Raw genomic sequence first — 19,869 nt, 5'->3', positions numbered from 1 at the left:
AAATCTATGCTCAAGCTTTATTTATTTTTAAATAAAATTTTATCCACTTTAACAAATACATGCAGGGGTGGGTACTTTTGTTATTATAGAAATCTTAGCATTTCTTGCAACTTTGTAGAAGCAGTACCTTATTCCTACCCATTTCAATATAAAGAGATTCGTATGGTTAGCACCTTTATAATAATTGTCCTTAGATTTCATCTTGGGAGATCCATAATTGGGTATTAACTTTAAACCCAGGGAGAAAATTGTATGGTATGTAAAACCAAGTTAACTTCATAAGTTATAAGGATATATATATATATATTTTTGTTGTTGTGAAAAAGAATTACGCTCCAATTTTATGAGATAAAATCATAGAGATGAATCCGAGAAATTAATTAATTAATTAAAATAGCACGGGCTTATCCGAACCCCTCCCTCCCATTTGTGATTTGAATAAAACAGAACGATATTTATTAGTTTATCCGAGCTTATCCTCGTCGGACTCCAAGGTTATCTGCGAATAAAGCTGGGCCCGAGCCCGTGGGCCCAGTGGCTCAAACGGGTCGGAGTCCAGATGCGGGTTTTAACTTTTAAAGCGCTGCCATTAGTTACGGGAGTCGCTTCGTGCCCGTACGGACCCAGCCGAAGCGAACCAGGAACTAGGGCACAGGTATCTGCGTCTCTCTCTCTCTATCCCCCCCCCCCCCCGTAATTTTCTCCACCAAATTTTGGATAAAAATTGAGTCTTTACGCTGGTCTTGGAGGAGAGGAGCTGAATTTTTTTTTGTGCTGAGGAATCATTCGCTACGTCTAGATCTCGCACCTTTTGTATCGTATCCTTTGGATCTTCGGGGATTTATTCGTTTTATCGGTGAGGTATCGGTTCGGTGAATTCATCGGCTCGTCTTGTACGTACGTCGATCTTGCTTTCCTGAGCTGGTATGCTCTTGGTTTTGGGTAAAAATTGGATCTTGGAAGGAAATCGTTTGCTGGGTCCATGACGTTTGGTAGAATTTGGTGAAGAAATTTTGGTTTTGGAGAAATTTAGACTAAGTCGATCCTGTTTGGGAAGTGATGTTAGTCTTAATGAGCTGGTACTTCTAGATCTTGTTACGAAGTTAGTTTATTTTGTAGAATTTTGTTCACTCATAGGAAGAACCGTTAAGTAGGTTGACGTATTGTTAGCTTTGTGCTTTGTGGCTACCTGCTTTAGGCCTCCCAAGGTTATCCCTTTTATCATTTTCCTTTACTGGTCTGAGATTTTTTTTTCCTTTCTTTCTTTCAATATTTTAAGCTGCATTTCCGTAACCATATGTGTTCATCTCTGACCTTAGTCGGCTTGCTAGGTCATGCTTGTTGTATAGCAGGACAGTACGTTCCCTTAATGATCGCTATAGTTGTTTTGGAGTTCTTCGATATTGGTCCTATAGATGCAGCTTTTCTATTTATTGAGACCACATACATCACTTTAATTGGAAGTCACACTTTTCAAATTGAAAATTCTTGGAGAGAGAGAAAATGGAATACTTATGTTGAAAGCAGTAGTAAGAGGTGATAGGATAATATGTGTATTTGATAACATGTGTATTGTCAGAATCTTGCCTTAACAAGTTGAATGGAGTAAAACAGTTCATATGGTCAAGGTCAATCTTAAAAAGTGAAAGTTGAAACTGAAGGCCTGATTGCTGCTGCTATATAGTTGCAAAATTTTAAGGCTTTGTTTGTGTCGTCTTCATACTGTCTTTGCTATACTCTTTGACGACACTGAACATGTTACTACTCTGAGAAAGAATTAGTGAAGTAAAATTATGTAAATAAGAAGATTGTGGAAAAAATTGCTAATGATACTGGCCCTTGGGCCATGAATCATCTCTTTCTTTTAGACTAAGTTGATCCTGTCGATCCTGTTTGATTAGTAATGTACAATAATGATACTGGCCCTTGGGCCATGAATCATCTCTTTCTTTTAGAGTGGACATGCTAGGCTATTTTGATGCTCATAATTATAGTTATTAGAACCAGACTAGATATTGACCCGATCAGAGGTCGGGTCACTGGGTTATTGGTTCAACCGGTGGTTTACTCGATTGGATTGCTAGTTTTCTAAAAATATTTAAATAATATATATATAGTTATATATAATTCTAAAAATAAAAAAATATCTACAAAAGTAGTATCATTGTATATATATCCCTTAAAATATATATTTTTATATATATTTTTAAATCAATTCATCTAATAGAAAAAAATAAAAATGCAACTATCGAAGAGAGAAATACTTGAAAACTAAAATAATGATATTTTTATCCTTTTACATTTAGATTATTCAAATTTTAAAAGAAGTTTACTCCAAATAGTATTTATGCAAAAATTTAAGAATTTTAAAAAGTGTACATGCAAAAACTTTGTATTTTAAGCAATATACATGAACTTTATAGGGATATATAAGTATATAAGTTCCTTTTTGAGAGTATATGTGCAAAAAAACTATTTTATAACACAAGCATATTATAAATTAAATATTTTAAAAGTTTAGGACTAAAATACCATTAAATATAGAACAAAATAGTTAAATATTAAGGATCATTGGATAATTTGCAAAAATACTTAACCCGGCTGGTTCGCCCAAGAACAGCCGAGTTGCACGGGTCATTGGTTCAACCGCTTGGTTTGTCGGTTTTTATCGGGTCGATTGTTTATTGGTCTAATAACAAAATCGAACTGGTTTAGTGGTCTATTCACCGGTACGACCACCCAGTTCAATCCGGTTATGATAATGATGCTTATAATAGAGTTTTTCCTTGTAGCTATATTTTGCAGTCCGCTAGATCTTATTAGACATCAAGTTGTCTGTATTGCATGTTAATTATCAAATATTTTATTTAATTATCAAGTGGATATCCTTTATTCATCAATTATCAGTTATCTTTACCTTCTATATTGTGAATTTGCATATTTCTTGCATACTGCAGAGAAAGAAGGCATTTGTTAAACCCTAGTCACTCCTTACAAAATCATAAGAACCGTAAGTACTACGTATTCAAGTAGGCTTAGTGGATGATTCATCGGTGGCCGGGGAGTAGGTAATTGGAGATCTCAGGTGGATGATCCCTCGACGTATTCAAGTAGGCTTGGTGTCCTATGAAAATATATCTTTCAGCACTTCCAATCCAGCATGCCAGGCTTACCTTTGGCAGTTCGTGAAGACACGTATGTTTGTCACATCTTGTTCCTTTATGTTGTTGTGCAAAATTTTGTCTGGCCAAGTAGGTTGTACTATCCTGTCACCACACTTTTTTGTGGTTCATCTTTCTTCTATTTTATTTTTATTTTTATTTTTCACTTTCAACAATTTTTGCTGGCAATTGTTTATTTGTGGTCGTAAACGGAACCATCTTTCATGTGTAGGGATCTTGGTTGCAGCTGTAGCCATTCTAGGGCTGTCAATCAAATGTGCCGTCAGCAGTCTAGGATTCGTCTGACAGCTGATGAGCAACTGGCAGCTGAAGAAAGTTTTTCTGCATATTGCAAACCCGTTGAACTGTACAATATTCTTCAACGTCGAGCGATCCGAAATGTAAGTTCTCTTGTTTATCATATTCTGCCTTTTCAGTTTCGATTTTATTGCAATCCGATATGGAAGATAAATTCAGGGTGTCAACAATTTATTCTTTCTACTGCAGCCATCATTTCTTCAGAGATGCTTACAATACAAGATCCAGGCAAAGCGCAAAAAGAGGTATCTGTCATATTTATAGTTACTTACCTTTTTAGGTGTTTATTTGATCTTTCACGTCATTCCTTTTTTTATTATTATTTATCTCGTGCTGTATAAATTGTTATATGTTCCCCTGAAACACAAGCAATTATTAACTTTAGGCTTTTATTTATTTATGGTTGCTTCTTGCAGCTTTTCAATATCTGGTTCACTATAGGGTTCATGAACCATGTCTACCTTGATTCTTCATGTGGCTTTTTTTATTATCACTAGTTTCAGTGTGAAAATTTTCTCTTAAAAAGACTATACTCTCTTGTAACTGAAAAAGTTGTTTTATACTGGCTGAACATGTGCTTCAATGACCATTTATTCTTATTTGTGTCCAAAGAATATGATACTTACATGATTTCTCGTTTACACTTGCTGAATTTATAAAAGTCCTATTTTGTTAGAGCTAATGTTTCTGTTTGTTGTGGTATGTGAGAAGCTTAATCTTTATGAAACAGAAATTTGCAAATTTTTTACCCTATACCTAAAACCCTAAACGGTTATTGATGGTGTTTGAAGCTTTTGGACTCCTAGTGACTTCTCAAAATGCTAAGTAATCCACATATTTTTTTTATATTCTCTTTTACATGTTATTCAATCAATTTTTGGGTATAATACTTAAGTGGTTGACTGAATGATGTCAATGAGAAATAGTGGTCATGAAGATTATAGTAAATAAAGAAGAAGTTTGCTTGAATTAGGCTCCAAAGAAGTGTGCAATGATGAGACTCAATGTGTATTCTACCTTTCTTATTAGCTTTCAAGTGTGTCAATCTTTTGTCAAAGATTGTTCAATTTGCTTTATTGTGGTTCAGTTATTCTTGAATTAGAGTTTGAATATCAGATATACAAGTACTATATTTATTATTAGTTGTGATGTTTTATAAAAGTAATTTTAAGTTTGTTTCTACTTCCTATACCTTTTTAGGTCAATGTCATTTTGTACGGCCCATGTACAATGAACATGGATAAGAAGGCCTCGAGCCTTTGTTGACCTAACTTCATGCAACTAAAGTCAGTTTGACAGCATGCTACATGATATCATTAGAAACTTTTCCTCTTCTGTGTTCGCTTCTCTGAGTTTCTGGCTTCTTTTTCCATTTACTGTTCTCAGGGTTGTTAGGAAGTTTTCTTGTTTTTCTGAATTTTTAAGGAGATAAAATAGGCTGAAATATAAGATCTTAGTTTTTGTTAGAATCTAACAAGATAAATCTTGTCCATGCTGTAGAATTCAAATAACTGTATCGCTTTCCGGGAACATCAATGCTGAACTGCAGCCTCGAAATGTGTTTCCTCTGTATGTACTGTTGGGCCAACCTGTTTCTAATGTCACCATTGGAGAGGTAAAAGTGTCTGATATAATGCTGCATATAAATTTTTGTGCACTACGTATAGAATAACATAGCTTATTCACTCTCCTTTGTTGGTTTCTCAAGCAGCATTCTTCAGTATATAGGCTTAGTCGGGCCTATTTGCTAAATTCTTTCAGTGAATTTGGGAAGAAAGATCAAACAGAAGCCAATTTTGTTATTCCTGAGATTAAGAAATTGGCAGCTGATGGCCGCATCAGCCATCTTAACATTATCCTCCTCAGCAGTGGTACTGACACAGAATATATGCTTTTACTTGACTTTACATATTAGCAATCATATTTGATTTGTCTTTGGATTTCTCAAAGGGGAAATGAAAGAAGCTTTCACTGAAAATGACCGACCAGATGACAACACTATCCAACTCACTTCTTCTCCAAGTAAGGCTATATCTACAGTTATTGTCAATTAAGATTAATAGTGACATTTTTGTAAGAGCTATCATTGTACTTACTGTGAATGATTGTTCTTTGAATCTGAAAAGTTGGCATATATAATGTATTCGTTGTATCTGAAATTACCACTGTGCTATCTCTTGTTTTCTCTATCGGTTGACGAATTATTACTATTAGTTTACATGCCATGAAGATGAAAGGAAATGACAAAGATGAAGTGGATAAATGAGGGCTTACAGACATTCAGTTGTCTCTTGTCAGCCGTTCTATCCGCATTGTTCTATTGCAGTGTTTTGTGTATTTTTTCTGAATTTATTCAGTTGAACTACACCAACATGTATAATGCTTTATAGAGTTATTACTTTCATCTTGTATAAGTTGCGAAGTGCACATCAATTAGTTTTCTGTTAATATCATTACCCAAAATTGAAGTCATGGAGATTTTTCACTCACTAATCCACTTAGTTCATGCCCTTGGGTTTTCAGCAAGAATCCAAAAGATAAAAATGAGATTTAATGGCAAAATAGCTCCATGCTGCTTGAATAGAAAATTAGAAATAATACCATTATAGTAGATTGCATGGATTTGACAGATTGAACACATCTGTGTATCCTTATCTTCTATGCTGTTGACTTTTAACTATGAGAATCAATACCAAGTCTAATAGCAACAACACATGCATACGAATAGACTAATAGTTTTCACCTTAAGTATTTACTAGTAGTAAACTATTATTATTCTATAATAATAGTCTACTAGTCTATTATATTTATATAGTAATAGGCTATAATAGACTAACAGTATTCACCTTAAGGATTTACTGCAGCAATAGCTTTTTTGAGTGCACATCTTTTAATGTGTGATATGATGCATACTGGTTCATCTATCTACTTCTGTTGTTCTCTATCTTGCTTTTTTTTTTTTTCTAATTCCAGTTACTTGATTTTTTGTTTACTTAAATTGCCGTTTACATCTTATGTTAACTTATATAAATTATAATAACAGATACAGAGTATATCTGTGTTAATTTTGGATGATGTTAGTATATGCACTTATAATGGCTAACATTAAGTGGCCTATTTCTGCTAGTAATGCTTGAAGGAAAGTTTGCAGTCTTGATGACCAAAAGTCTTGTATGTCATTCTAATATGGTCTATTGATATTTCCAACTTTCTGCTAGAACTTGAAGGAAAGTACCTCTGCGGAAAAATACCGATTGATTCACTTTGTTCTTCGCTGCAAAACTGTGTGACATTGAGTTTGGGACATAGAGCGGAGATGATTTCAACTATTAATATGCAGCCAAGGTTTTTGGAGGTATGCCATTGGAGAAGTGCCTGACTAGCAGTATGTTCCCAGTTCCCACACAATGCACCTTCTTGCTCAGATGCAAATAGCACAGTCAAAGAGAAAAGAAATACACGAGCACACGTGGCAAAGATGAATTATTCATTTGTCACCACTTTAGTGTTCATTATTTTTTAAGTTTATGGCAGCCACGAGCTCACCACTACCTTGATTACTTATTGTCTATCGATCATCAGTTATACTTTTTGTAAATTTTTCTCTTTCCAATGATCTGTAGTATTTATCTGCTAGATTTTTCCATAACCTGTTTTAACACAATTGCAGCCTAAATTTCTGGATCAGAACAACTGCTTAGTATTTCATCCACTTACTCTGGATTCAATGGTGAGTTGACCTTTTACCTGAATGTTTATATTATATTTACAACTGTAATGATTGTTGAATTTCCATCAATGAAGGGTTCATATCAACTGCAAGTGAGTATATGTGCTCAAGAGGCTGGTGCAAGAGACAAATCACCTTATGATTCCTTCTCATATGATGATGTTCCTACATCATCATTACCCCATATCATGCGGTAATGCTCTATCTATCAGTTCTCTTATTCTCTATTATTTTCACATTTTGTCATTCTTTGTTTCTTTGATTTGTTGGTTGCAAAATTTTGTTATTGCATACCCTTTTGATTAATTTCTTCTTTGTAAATTGTATCTGTCTCAGTGTAGAGCACTTGGGTAACGCATAATTCATTGTACCCATGTGTAGTCAAAAAGAACAATGTGATTTTTCAACTTTCAACCTTTTATTTTTCCCCTTTTGTTTTTCTGCATGTTCATTATTAAGCTAAAGCAATTTGGTGAACTTACATGAATACCTATTTATTATTGGATTCCAATTAAATTTGTGTAACTGCTAGCTTGTTTCTTATAAAAGAGGGAAACAAGCAAAATGATTGTTTTGAGCAATATAATCTATAGCACCAACAAAGCCTTATGCCTTAATGTTTGTTCTTTCTAAGTCTGAAATTGTTGACATGTATCAGATTTTTAAGACTCGTTTGCTTTAGAAATAATATCAATTCTATAATAGGTATTCTTTATTATATAAATAACTATTTTTATGTTCATTTATATTCTGAAATAAGAGTGTAATAATTATCTTTGATGTGATATAAAGTGAAGAAAAATATGAGAAAAATATGTTTTCTTTTTTATGAAAGTATTATAAATACTTTTTGATTTGATATAAAGTAGGTTGATGGGATAGATGTCAAGGGTAAATTAGTAATCGAGTTAATATGGTATAAGATGTAATATTGATAAGTAATATTTATATTCTATAATAGAGTTATTATGATGTTTAATTATTATTCTGGAATAAAGAATTGTGTTTTAGAATAAGAAAAAAGTTATTCCTGAAGTGAATGTAGAGTTAGATTTTTTGGTGAAGTTTTACATCTAATGTCGTGTGCAATCATGTCCATACAACATTCTTATAATATAGTACATGCTATGCATGTGACGGATAACACATAATCTTTACCTGCACTACATAACATATAATCAGTACTCCATATTATTTTATAAAAGATAGTAAGAGTCAAATTATACAATATTGCAATCAGAATGGCCTTTATGTTCTGTTTATAGTTTATACATTTCAAGTTTATGCTATATTAGAGTATAATTTCTTATCTATCCACATTAAACCAGGAAAAAGGTTTTAATGTCATGATCGATAATAGTTTCTTTGAAATTCTCATAATTATGATCTGCAATAATAGGAAATTAGGAATTTGTAGGAGCTATATGTAAATTTATTTTGATAACAGAATGAATGGCATCAGCTATTACAAGACTGCCTCTGTGAAACTACCTGATCTGTCCCATTGAGAATAGCCCCGACTAATAGTTCACTCTATTAACTCTAACGTATATGAATGAGTAAAGTAAAAGGACGAAAATAAATTTTGGGAAAACAAGATACCATCATCTCATAATTTGCCAGTGTACATCGACATGATCATCAGTGTAGCTAATCATGATGTTCGAATTACTCTCAATCTCATTTGCCAAAACATTGCAATTTCTTCATCAATAACCATCTTTATGGCACAAGCTTCTACCTTGAGTATGTTATTTGTTAGTAGTGAGAAAGCACCTGCAAAATAATTGGCTTGTGATTCTGACACACCAAACTGAGATCCTCCCATTGAGGGATTCCCATGGATGGGAGATTTAAGCTAGTAGTGGTTTTGACAGTAGCCATCAGTGAAAGAAATGAATTTTCTAGAAAAAAATTTCTTGGGTTGACATAGCTTGATAACTGGCTAGACAAGTTGATATTATTACTAACTACCAAGGATCAAAAGGTCTAATTCAAAATTCTATTGCTTCATCTGCCCACAAGAAATTGCCAACATATTTGACTATTGAATCATTCCAATATAAAGGAATAGTAAATCAAATAATAGATAATGGATCAGTTTGAAAATAAGTGAGTTGTTAGACGCATAATGTTATTGGAAAGAGTGTCATTATAGTTTCTCCATAAGTAATTGAAATATTAGCTAATAAGTACAGAGATGCTTCCTGCGGTACAGTCACTTGATACAAACTCAAACAAGGCTCGTTACAGATTGGGCAGTATCTAGGACCACTGCCTAGTGAATGAAGATAATCTTCATAGGCAGCCAGTTTACCAAATATTCCAAATCAATAATTTAGCTCTAGGAGCGAGTTTAAGATTTCCACAAGTCCTTCCAGCAATGATCCAATCAATTGATACTCCAAAGTATGTTTTTAAGACGAATAATTATGTACACTTTTCATGGAGGACCTACCATGCTTATCATTGACATATGAGTTGTATGGTTGCAAATTTATTTTGATTTTTGCAAATCTGGTTAATTAGGTCCAACTGGAAAATTAGGTTAAATTGTTAAAACTGATCCCAGTCACTCAAATTGATAAACTAAATCACCCTCATCTCTGCTGGCATCATGCATGGGTTGCTATGTCAATTGAATGGGTCCCAATAACAAATCTCAATGAAGATTTGAACGCAGGAACTGCTCTAATACTAGGATAGCTCACCAATTACAAAAAAAGCTTGGTCTATTAGAGACCATGGTTTTGGATCTTTTTATATTCTAAACTCATGAAAATCTCTTCTTCTTTTTTTTTTTTTTCTTTTTCTTCTTCTCAGATCTTCTCCTATAGCTACTTTTTAAGTTATCACGTTTTTTAGTTAGCTCAGTAGCTGTTGTGATTATTTTGCTTCTGCTATCCAGATTGAGAGCTGGGAATGTACTTTTCAACTATAGATACTACAACAATACGCTGCAGAAGACCGAAGGTGATTTCTCATGGCCTCTCTCCCTTATATTTTAATATATTAAAAGTCAAGCCAAAGGATGAAAATGTAGGTGCAGGAAATGTAAATAGTGAACGGGTTGGTATACATCATATATTGTGAGTGACATGCTTTTCCTCACTAGCAGTTTATCTGACTCACCAAATTTTTTGCCTGCTGTTTATGATACGGATTAATGTGGCGACTAGTTAACAACACTTAAGATCCGTTTAGATGTTGTGGCTTCATGTTCAGTGATACGGGGTTAACTGCTCATTTATATGTATCAGTTCAGTTCTTCCAGGATAGTCCTATAGCTCTGTGCTGTAACATGGTGAAGCTTTTTGCAGATTATAAAATAATTAATTGGTAAGCATATAAACATTATACAGGAAATTTAAATATCTCTGAGGCACATCAAGAGTGACTTAACTATGTAAGTCTCTTTTTGGCTAGTGCATAACCAATACATGTAGAAGTTTAAAGCTTAAATGAACAATATTCTGCTTGCTTACCCATAAATATATGGCTATTGTGCAATTTTGCATGATATGATATTGATATATTTTTATCTTCATTTCTATAAGTTTATATCTAATTATGTTATTCCAAATTTGTTGATATTACGTTGCCCTTTCATCCTTCAAGAGTCTACTTCTGGAAAAGGACAATGATTCTGATGCATAACAACATCTTGATTGTAGAGTTGAGAAGAAAAAGTAGGGAGAAATAATCAAACCCGAGGAATCCACCAATCGAGGTGTCAAAATCCACCGACGTTGGAATCTACCAACAAATACTTAATAGGTAAAAGCTCTCCAAATATTCATTAACCCATAAAAGATGATTACAAACCTTTATATAGGCCAAATAAAGTAAAAAATAAAAGACGAAAATAGCCCGAGAAGATGACTAGTCACAACCCTCGTTAAGCTAAAGGGCCACGGATGCAGCCCTTTTGTGCTTACGAGAATAAACGTGGCAAAAAGTGGTGTCCCCACCAACTCTTCCGGGGTGGAAGAAACTCGACCCAGTCTAATGGCTCTGATAGTACTCCAAAATGTCAAGGTCAAGTTGCTGTAACTCCTCGTGAGTGACCCACGTACAATCAGACTCTGGTCGCCCGTGCCATCGAACGAGAAAACAGTGAACCCCTCCTTCTGCAGTAGATGTTATTTGATCATCTAAAATAGCGTCTATCTTTTTTTGTGATGTGGATGGGAACGGAGAAGTGGTAGGTGGCACAGTAGGGATGTCTGGAAGGGTAGTAGATGTAGCATAGGGTTCGGTGGGGATGTGCATAGGTGGATGGTAGGCTGCTAGATCCTCAATATTAAAAGTACAACTAATGCCATAATCAGGGAGAATATTAATAACATAAGCATTAACACCAACACGTTTCAGAACTTGGAAAGGTCCTGCACTACAGGTATGCAACTTCCGAATAGCTCCCGAAGGGAATCGTTCGGGTCTGAGACGAATCATAACATGATCTTCCACCCCGGGAGAGTGATCTCCTCGTGTAACTTGGATCCGAATCCTAATGTTATCGAGCGACGAATCTCGTAGCGATCTGGTGTTTGTGGAGCGATTGATCTGACGAAGAAAAGATGAGGCGCTGCGTAGAATCCAAGCAGTGGAGCGTCTATAAACTAGGAAACGATACGCTCTGATACCAAAGCTGATGCAGAACAACATCTTGATTGTAGAGTTGAGAAGAAAAAGTAGGGAGAAATAATCAAACTCGAGGAATCCACCAATCGGGGTGTCGGAATCCACCGACGTTGGAATCCACCAACAAACACTCAATAGGCAAAAGCTCTCCAAATATTCATTAACCCATAAAAGATGATTACAAGCCTTTATATAGGCCAAATAAAGTAAAAGATAAAAGACGAAAATAGCCCTAGAAGATGACTAAAAGACAAGATTAAAAAATAGCCCTAGAAGGTGACTAGTTACAACCCTCGTTAAGCCAAAGTGCCACGGGTGCAGCCCTTTTGTACTTACGAGAATAAACGTGGCAAAAAGTAGTGTCCCCACCAACTAATGATTTTTTTTTTCATTTTAAACACAGTTAGATGAGTTTGTCACATTCTGACATGCATGCATAAAGTAAAGTACGGTTTTGCAATTAGATTAAATCAGATCAGTATGAGATATGGTGCTTTATATTCTATCTATTTGATGTATGCTAGGTATTCATTTTATATATTCCTAAGGACAGTCAATAAGGGATATTTGGCAAGAGTTTTTTGTGATGTCATTTTGATATCATTCGGTAGTAAGTACTTCCTTCCAATAAACCTTTCATTTTTAATGCATTGGTCTTCTCCTAAGCAGTTACGGAGGACTTCTCCTGCCCTTTTTGCTTGGTGCAGTGTGCAAGCTTTAAGGTAGTTTTCAACATTACTGCTGAATTTTCTTCGTAATTTCTGTTGACAATTACTGCTAAATTTACCTCATATTTGATGTACTACTTTTATTACTCATAGGGTCTAAGATATCACTTGACGTCCTCCCATGACCTATTCAATTTTGAGTTTTGGGTTGGTAAACTTCTGGAATCTTCATTGAGATTTTTTACATTGTTACGACCCATTCAATTAAGAATGTGCATGCTTTTGGTGCAGGTAACTGAAGAGTATCAAGCTGTCAATATATCTATGAAGACCGATATGCGGTTGTCTGAGGTTTTTCTACTATTACTTTTGACTACAATATAATTATTACTGGTCAGAGTTTGGATGTTGATTGCTTTCTGAAGTAAATATTCTGCATGAGTCCGCACACTGGTCTTTGGCACACACTGTCATTTCTGTTGTGAACAAACTGTTCTTAAGTAGTGTCATCTATGTTTGAGATTTTCAAGCTGACCAAATAATTTTATATTATGAATATATCTTTCTTTAAGGGAAGCTTTTGATAGTCTTACACACAAGACAGAACAGTTGTGTAACTAAACCTCATGGCACAGGTCAGGAAATCTTCAATATCAGTAAAAATCTGCTTTTAGCTTTAATTATCTAAAAAGAGAAAAAGAAGTCCAGTATATGTTGATCTACAAAGTTTAGTCCTTTTGAGAGAAAAAAAATGACAATCTATGGAGATAATAAAGCAGTTAACAACACTAATTAAATGCTATCTAGAATTGACCTTTCTCCTATTCTTTGTGGTTTATTGATGAAGTAACAAGTTGGATTATCACATATGATGAAAGCACACTCCACACAATTTAAGTTTATATGTGCTATTGTGTTTTTCAGTTTATATGCGTCGCAGTGATTATGAGTCTGATTGAGGTTATCGATTCTGAGATATGAATCTACTGTTCTTCGTTGATATTTTCCAAGGATCTTTCAGCTGTATTTCTATTTTATACTTGTACTAATTTGTGTTCAGTTGGTTCGTCTAGAGTTTTGTTGAGAAGTTTGGGTGAGCTATTGTCTTACAGAGTTTCGTGTGTCATTTTCTATTTTCGTTCTAAATTGTCAAGTTATTCTCAGGTTATAATTGATGGAATTGATCCACGACTGCAAACCTTTCATTACTGGTATTATTTCATTATTCTAATTTTTTATAACTCTAGCAAGTCTTTTTGTTCATCGAGTCTTCTGGCTGCAAGTATTTCGTTTGTTTAGGCAACAGTATTTTTAACTGCAGTGTAAAATGTTCTTCCAGCTCAAAATTTAAAAGGCGTAGAAGATTAAGAAACATTAATCGGGCAGCAAATCATGTACATCCACAAGTTTTGGAATCAGATTCACCTGAAGATGCCCGACCAGGGTTGGATGACGATTATTTACAAAAGGAAAATGGCACATGCTCCTCTCATGGCCCTATTTCATATACTACAGAAAGAGTACATTTGAATGGATTTAATGGTATTTTTCCAGCTCCATTTACATAATCACATTTTTATCTTTTTTAATTCAAGTTATTATTTAGTGAAACTCATTTTCTTTTTGAGAAAATAAATATGCAAGCTTTTGTTCAGAGCATCATCAGGGTGTGGAGTGCACTGAAGATCTCTCTTCTAGCCCTGACAGCGGTGGTACTTGTGGTGCTACAGTTCAAACTTCCAAGCAATTACCTGATACAAATCTAGTACCTCCTACTGTGCTGCAATTTGCAAAGACTCGGAAGCTATCTGTTGAACGAGCTGATCCCAGAAAGTTGGTTTCTAACTTTTACTAGTTCTTGCATGTACTTAACATATAAAGTGCTTGTGTTTTTAGTAGTACTTAAAAATATTTTATTAGCTGCATCTGGAATGCCATAAATTTCTGATTTTTGATTTATTGATTCATTTATATCTTACAGCCGCGCACTGCTTCAAAAGCGCCAATTCTTTCACTCTCACAGAGCTCAAGTAATGAACAACTGTATTCTTCTCAGTATCTGCACTTAATTTTCTTCTCTTTTATTGTTGTTGTTGATGTATGTTTTATGGTCTGCCCTAGTCCTGATCCCTTGCATCATTCAACTTGAGAACTTCTACGTCCTCCTTTCTTATTTTCTATATCAGTCAATGATGGTCGTGCTGACTAGCACGGGGCGTGCCGGCACGTGGCACGAGGGGTGCCGCACGGCACCCCTCCTAGCAATGCTTCACGGAAGACTCTTCGTAGTCGTCGCCGTTGTTCGCCGCTGACCTCGCAGTAGCCCATCGTGCCGGAGGTCCCCGATCGCGATGCGGATCCTTAACTTAAGTTTTTACTCGAAAATTGATCCGATGACCTGATCCACTCGGGTCTTCTTCTTCCTCGAACTAGCAAAGGCTAGGGCATCCGCGTCGCAATCGGCAACCTCCGGCACGATGGGCGACGACAACGACAACGAAGCGCTACTAGTCTCCCTCATCTTTTTCTCTCCCTCTCTTGTGGCACGGGCCGTGCCATAGCACGGTCATCTATGATATTAGTGCTATTATTTGTTGCAAGTATGGATTGCAACATCTGTGATGGACTTCAGCGTGCTTACTTTTCTCTATATGTTGTAATAGCTTGAACTATATAGAAGTTGACTTTTGATCACATATCTTTCACTGTTTTTTACTTTTTTTAGAAGATATTGAGGGGGGCAGATAATAGGAGACAACAAGTTAACATATTAAACAAGAAAGCTAAAGTACATATTAAGATATAAACTTCCACTAAATCGCCTCTCATTATTGTGATTTGGAACTTTATTATATATTTGCTCAGTTGTATGTTAAGTCTCATCTTTGTTACCCTTTGGTAAGGATCTCTATTGTTTTGATGCACTCTATGTTGCTAACTTTTATTTGGAGAACAGAAGAACCTGAAAGAATTATCAAACTAATTTAATTGCATGCAACTAGATAATTAGTTAAATACTGAATAAACTACTATACTCAAAGAAATGATCAGCTTGTATGAAACTTTAAAGAGCCTTGAATTATATATAAAAGTTAAGTTTCTTTGATGTCTAATATGGATGGATTGTGGAATAGGGTAAGACGAGCCTATATTAGGTCCAAGGGAGGTAGGAATGTTTTTTAGCCAAGGAAAAGATAAAAGTTATGTAGGTCTAAAATTATTTTACAGATTATGTTCAAGTTTAGATTTCATGTTTTCAGCCTTCAGGAGAGCTCTACCTGAGCAAAGAGAATGTTTACCTTCTTTATTTGTCCATCAAGTTGGACTCGATTACTCCAGCCGTATTCCAGTTTCACATTAAATTATCTGCGGTAGCAAAGGACAGCAGATCCAATAGCAATGACTTGGAAAACCTGCTGATTGATGTTGATTTGGTCTAGCTTCAAGTATTCTTGAAACAATCTAGAACGTGAAGTGAAGAAGTAGAGCAAAGGAGACATGAAGTAACGGTGCAAAGTGCAAACAAGGAGGAAGAGAGAAAAAGATACCAAATGAGCTAGAATGTGAAGTGAAGAAGTAGAACAAGGAGGAAGAGAGAAACATACCGAATATGCTGGAAAAAATAATACATGATTGTTGAACAACTGAGTTTGATGTTCCTTGACATTTGATTAACTTAACGATTTAATCATATAATTCAAATACATTCTAGTAGTTATGCATTTGGTTGACTGGAGTCCATATACAAGGCTTATGCAGCCTGCTTATGAAAGTGCTACAGTCATTTCACTGGTAGGAAGCCTTGCAGAAATTGGATGCTTGTCAGGTCTCTTCGAATATATTCAAATGCTCCCCTAGGACTGATAGATATTACTCTCAAGATTGATATTGCTAATTTTATATGTATTTGACATGCAAAAAGTTATTATTTTTTAAACTTAGTAATTTGTGTTAATTGTATCCCAAAGAAATGTCATAATTCATTTAAAATTCGATCCATATCTATTTAAGATCTGATTCTTTGTTTTAAAATTATCCAATCTGCATTTGAAATTATCTATATCCGTTTAGTTAGGCTATTTTTTAAATTTTATTTTTTGTCTGATATCCATATTGGGACTAAAATATGGATCCGGATGTGAGTTGAGCATTATCTAATCCATTTTCGCTGCTAATTGAAATGATACGCATAAAAACAAATATGACTCTTTTAAGTGTCCTAGTGAGTTTGTTTCTTCTTGCCGGAAAAAACAAATATGATTTCTTCTTAAAAATCATTTGTAGAGATCATAGATGGTTTAACAATTGGGCTTAACCAAAAAGTTGGATAGCAAGGTTGCCAAATTGAAGGAAACAACAGTTGAATAACTTTATTATGTACACTTATTAATTTGCCTTTTTACAAAAATAGTTAGGTTATTAACTCTTTCTGGCTTAAAAGGAGATTCAAATCCTATTTTTGGAAGGTCAGGGCTCAAGACATATAGGCAGTGGTACGACTCAGTGGTACTATAAATTCATTGCTAATAAACTATTTTGTAATTTGTATTATTTCTTGCTCTTTCATCAAAGTGTTGCATATGCACTCTTGCTTAAGTTTTGTTTGTTCTTTTTCCTTTTTTTCTTTATTTAAAAGGTCAATTTGCTCTGCTGCTCTTGCTTTAGAAGTTAATGAAATATATCAGTTTCGTTTCCAACCTTCTATTCTTCCTTCACAAAATTAGAGAAATCCCATTTTCATTACACTTACATAAATATAAGTCAGTTCAATCAATGACTTTGTTCTGTTTATAGCCGATGGCATTGGAACAAGTTTTTTCAGATCGGGATAGTGAAGATGAAGTTGATGATGACATTGCTGATTTTGAAGATAGAAGGGTAAGATATTTTTATCACCTTGTGTTGCATTCTTTTTTATTTCTTTAAATTTCCCGACAGAGTAAAAGAAAGGAAGTATCGTAGCTCCTATGTGTTTCTTAAACATTGCACCTTGTTTCTTGGTTGACTGTTTCTGTCATTCATAAGTGCCGCCTTTCCATTTGACTTGAAACATTCTCTTTATGTGAAGGCGCCAAGCGCTTATCTCATACTCTTACATGTGATGTAGAAAAATTCTACTTATCCTAATTAATCTTTATCATGATTCAGATGCTTGATGATTTTGTGGATGTGGCAAAAGATGAGAAGCAGATTATGCATCTCTGGAATTCTTTTGTGAGGAAGCAAAGGTCCATCTCAATCTGCTTTATTTTATGTCACTATTTTTTTCTTGCTTTGACAATCTACATTATTGATGATTAACTTACTCTGAGGGTTCTTTATTACTATCTTTCTTTGCTTCATTTCATTTCGTTTGTGTTGTGTTAATGCTCTTGAGCAGTGTCACAGAAAACACACACAGACAGCCACTTTCAAGTCTTAAGTTGAATATTCCGCCTAATAATCTAGCTGTGTTCCGAACCACACTAAGATTAGGTTTGGGGCCCACTGAGGTTAGGGGGCATTGTCCCACTGACAGCTTTAAATCCAGAATTCAGTCTCATTGCTTTCTTTTAGACTCGTACAAGGTTATTGTTGTAAATTGTGGAATCTATCCTTAAAGCCAGCCCTATATTTTTTTTATATAAAAATGCTGTAACCTTTCTGTCCGTTAGCAAGTCTTAAGTTGAATATATGCAGAATTGGAGAGTCCTTATGTTTTTCTCTCTCCTCCAAATGATTGGTTTCATTTATTCTCCCTCCCGGCATTTGCAGCGATTCTCAATAAGGACTCTCTTTGATATGTGGATAATTTTTAGCTAACTAAGATCTGCGACTTCTTCTGCAGGAATATTTTAGCTAGTGGCTTTCTGATACTGTGGACCATCAGTCTGTTTAGACCACCATTTTTCTGTTTTCTCTGGATAAATCAATTTATTGATCAACCATTTTGTTGTTTTTTTCTCAAGAAAAACAATTTATTGATCAACATGGACGTAGTTTGTCACAAAATTTACATATATGAAAATTATGTTTGACTGAGTTGGTGATTTCTGCCATTCAATTATTAAATTTTCATGAAATAAAATCAAACTATTATGTTGCAGGGTGCTCGCGGATGGCCACATTCCATGGGCATGTGAGGCATTTACCAGGCTTCATGGGCAAGATCTTGTGCAATCTCCTGCTCTATTATGGTAGGCTGTTCAATCTTAATGAATCTGTTCTTTATAAAGGCGCACCTGTACCCTAACACATACTATGTTAGTTGAAATATCAAGCATCTTCGGTTGCAAGTGTTCTACATAAACGGTTTTGCATAATGTACTTCCTCATTTTGCTCTCACATACTGACATTCTTTATGACATGAGCAGGTGTTGGAGATTATTCATGATTAAACTTTGGAATCATAGTCTCTTAGATGCACGCACCATGAACAATTGCGGCTTGATTCTTGACAGATTTCAAAACGAAATCTCAGATCCTAAGAAAAGCTGACATAGTACTTACTATTTGGGCCAACGGAAGAGGAACTGCCCTAGCAAATGAAGCCATCTAATTTGCATTTGTTTCTTCTTCTTCTTCTTTTTTTTATCATTTTGAGGAAGGTAACATGTTCCTTCTCAAGCGAAATATAAGCAGCTGAGTTGCCTCCTTTCATAGAAGTCCTCATTGTTTGCGTTCATAATGTATTATAAATTAGGGAGGCAGCTTCTTTGAAGGATGTGCTACATTTATCTCTTATTAAGTGAATATTATAAAACATCTATTTGATCTTCAAGTGAAACGGATACTTCTTACTGCTTAGAACTTGCCAGTTGGTCAATTTTTGCTTGATGCCACTTCTCTCCTGCTAATCTATATTCGCAAAATTCTCCCCAGTTTTAGCAGCACTTCAATGGTCCAGCTGAGTAAACTTTATATGTGGGACATACATCTTAGTAACAAAAAATTCTTTCGAGTGATCTCCATACAAAACTAAACAGAATAGTGTCTTTTTATGCATGTAGACATTTTTTTATATTTTAATTGTGGTGTTAAGATCAGGTAGGAAAGAACAGTTTATTAACATTCAAGACAATTTGACACAGAGACGATGTCAGAGGATAAAGGGATGGCATGGATTTCGCCTAAATATTAAAGCACAGAAAACACTACAAAATTAAGAATGACCTTAGTAGATTTACTATGAACCCCCAAAAATTAGAGGATCCAAGATCATCAATTTACAACGTATAAGAAATAAAATTAACAACACATTAAAATTATAGCCTTCTAAAATCTCTTATTTGCATGTATAACCATTAAGATTTTATTGAAAAAGTAAGTATCTAGACAAAATCCTTAAGGTATACATATAAGAGAAGG

At 34.7% G+C, this 19,869-nt stretch overlaps 1 protein-coding gene across 5 annotated transcripts; it reads left to right on the top strand.

Annotated features, from left to right (window-relative positions):
• Window positions 1-597: 597 nt before the first annotated feature.
• LOC140788118 (polycomb group protein EMF2B) lies at window positions 598-19,282 on the top strand. 5 transcript variants are annotated; one of them, XM_073137251.1, is made up of 22 exons: window positions 598-655; window positions 2,958-3,195; window positions 3,394-3,562; window positions 3,669-3,724; window positions 4,980-5,094; window positions 5,191-5,350; window positions 5,430-5,501; window positions 6,698-6,834; window positions 7,150-7,209; window positions 7,284-7,402; window positions 10,118-10,182; window positions 12,523-12,575; window positions 12,675-12,728; window positions 12,813-12,872; window positions 13,686-13,732; window positions 13,861-14,063; window positions 14,177-14,354; window positions 14,503-14,551; window positions 17,316-17,399; window positions 17,670-17,749; window positions 18,608-18,697; window positions 18,876-19,282. In XM_073137251.1, exons 2-22 carry the CDS (start codon window positions 3,161-3,163, stop codon window positions 18,997-18,999), a joined length of 2,010 nt encoding a protein of 669 aa, XP_072993352.1. In that variant the 5' UTR covers window positions 598-655; window positions 2,958-3,160; the 3' UTR covers window positions 19,000-19,282. The 5 variants fall into 5 exon arrangements, 4 of the variants coding, with proteins under 4 accessions (XP_072993352.1, XP_072993375.1, XP_072993360.1 ...); XM_073137259.1 differs by having other exon boundaries at window positions 647-861; XM_073137266.1 differs by having other exon boundaries at window positions 647-897.
• Window positions 19,283-19,869: the final 587 nt, after the last annotated feature.

The sequence above is a fragment of the Typha latifolia genome, chromosome 1 (assembly GCF_019914945.1).
Source record: "Typha latifolia isolate L0001 chromosome 1, TyphaL0001v2, whole genome shotgun sequence".
Lineage (NCBI taxonomy): Eukaryota > Viridiplantae > Streptophyta > Magnoliopsida > Poales > Typhaceae > Typha > Typha latifolia.
The sequence above is the reverse complement of the archived record's forward strand: the minus strand, read 5'-3'. Positions and strand labels throughout refer to the sequence as shown.

What these genes read in the sequence shown, in the direction of transcription:
- LOC140788118 (XM_073137251.1), top strand. Translation starts at nt 3,161, where the DNA reads ATGCCAGGCTTACCTTTGGCAGTTCGTGAAGACAC. An exon ending in CATTATCCTCCTCAGCAGTG is followed by an intron (nt 5,351 to 5,429) that starts GTACTGACACAG and finishes GATTTCTCAAAG; the next exon opens with GGGAAATGAAAGAAGCTTTC. An exon ending in TCATTACCCCATATCATGCG is followed by an intron (nt 7,403 to 10,117) that starts GTAATGCTCTAT and finishes TCTGCTATCCAG; the next exon opens with ATTGAGAGCTGGGAATGTAC.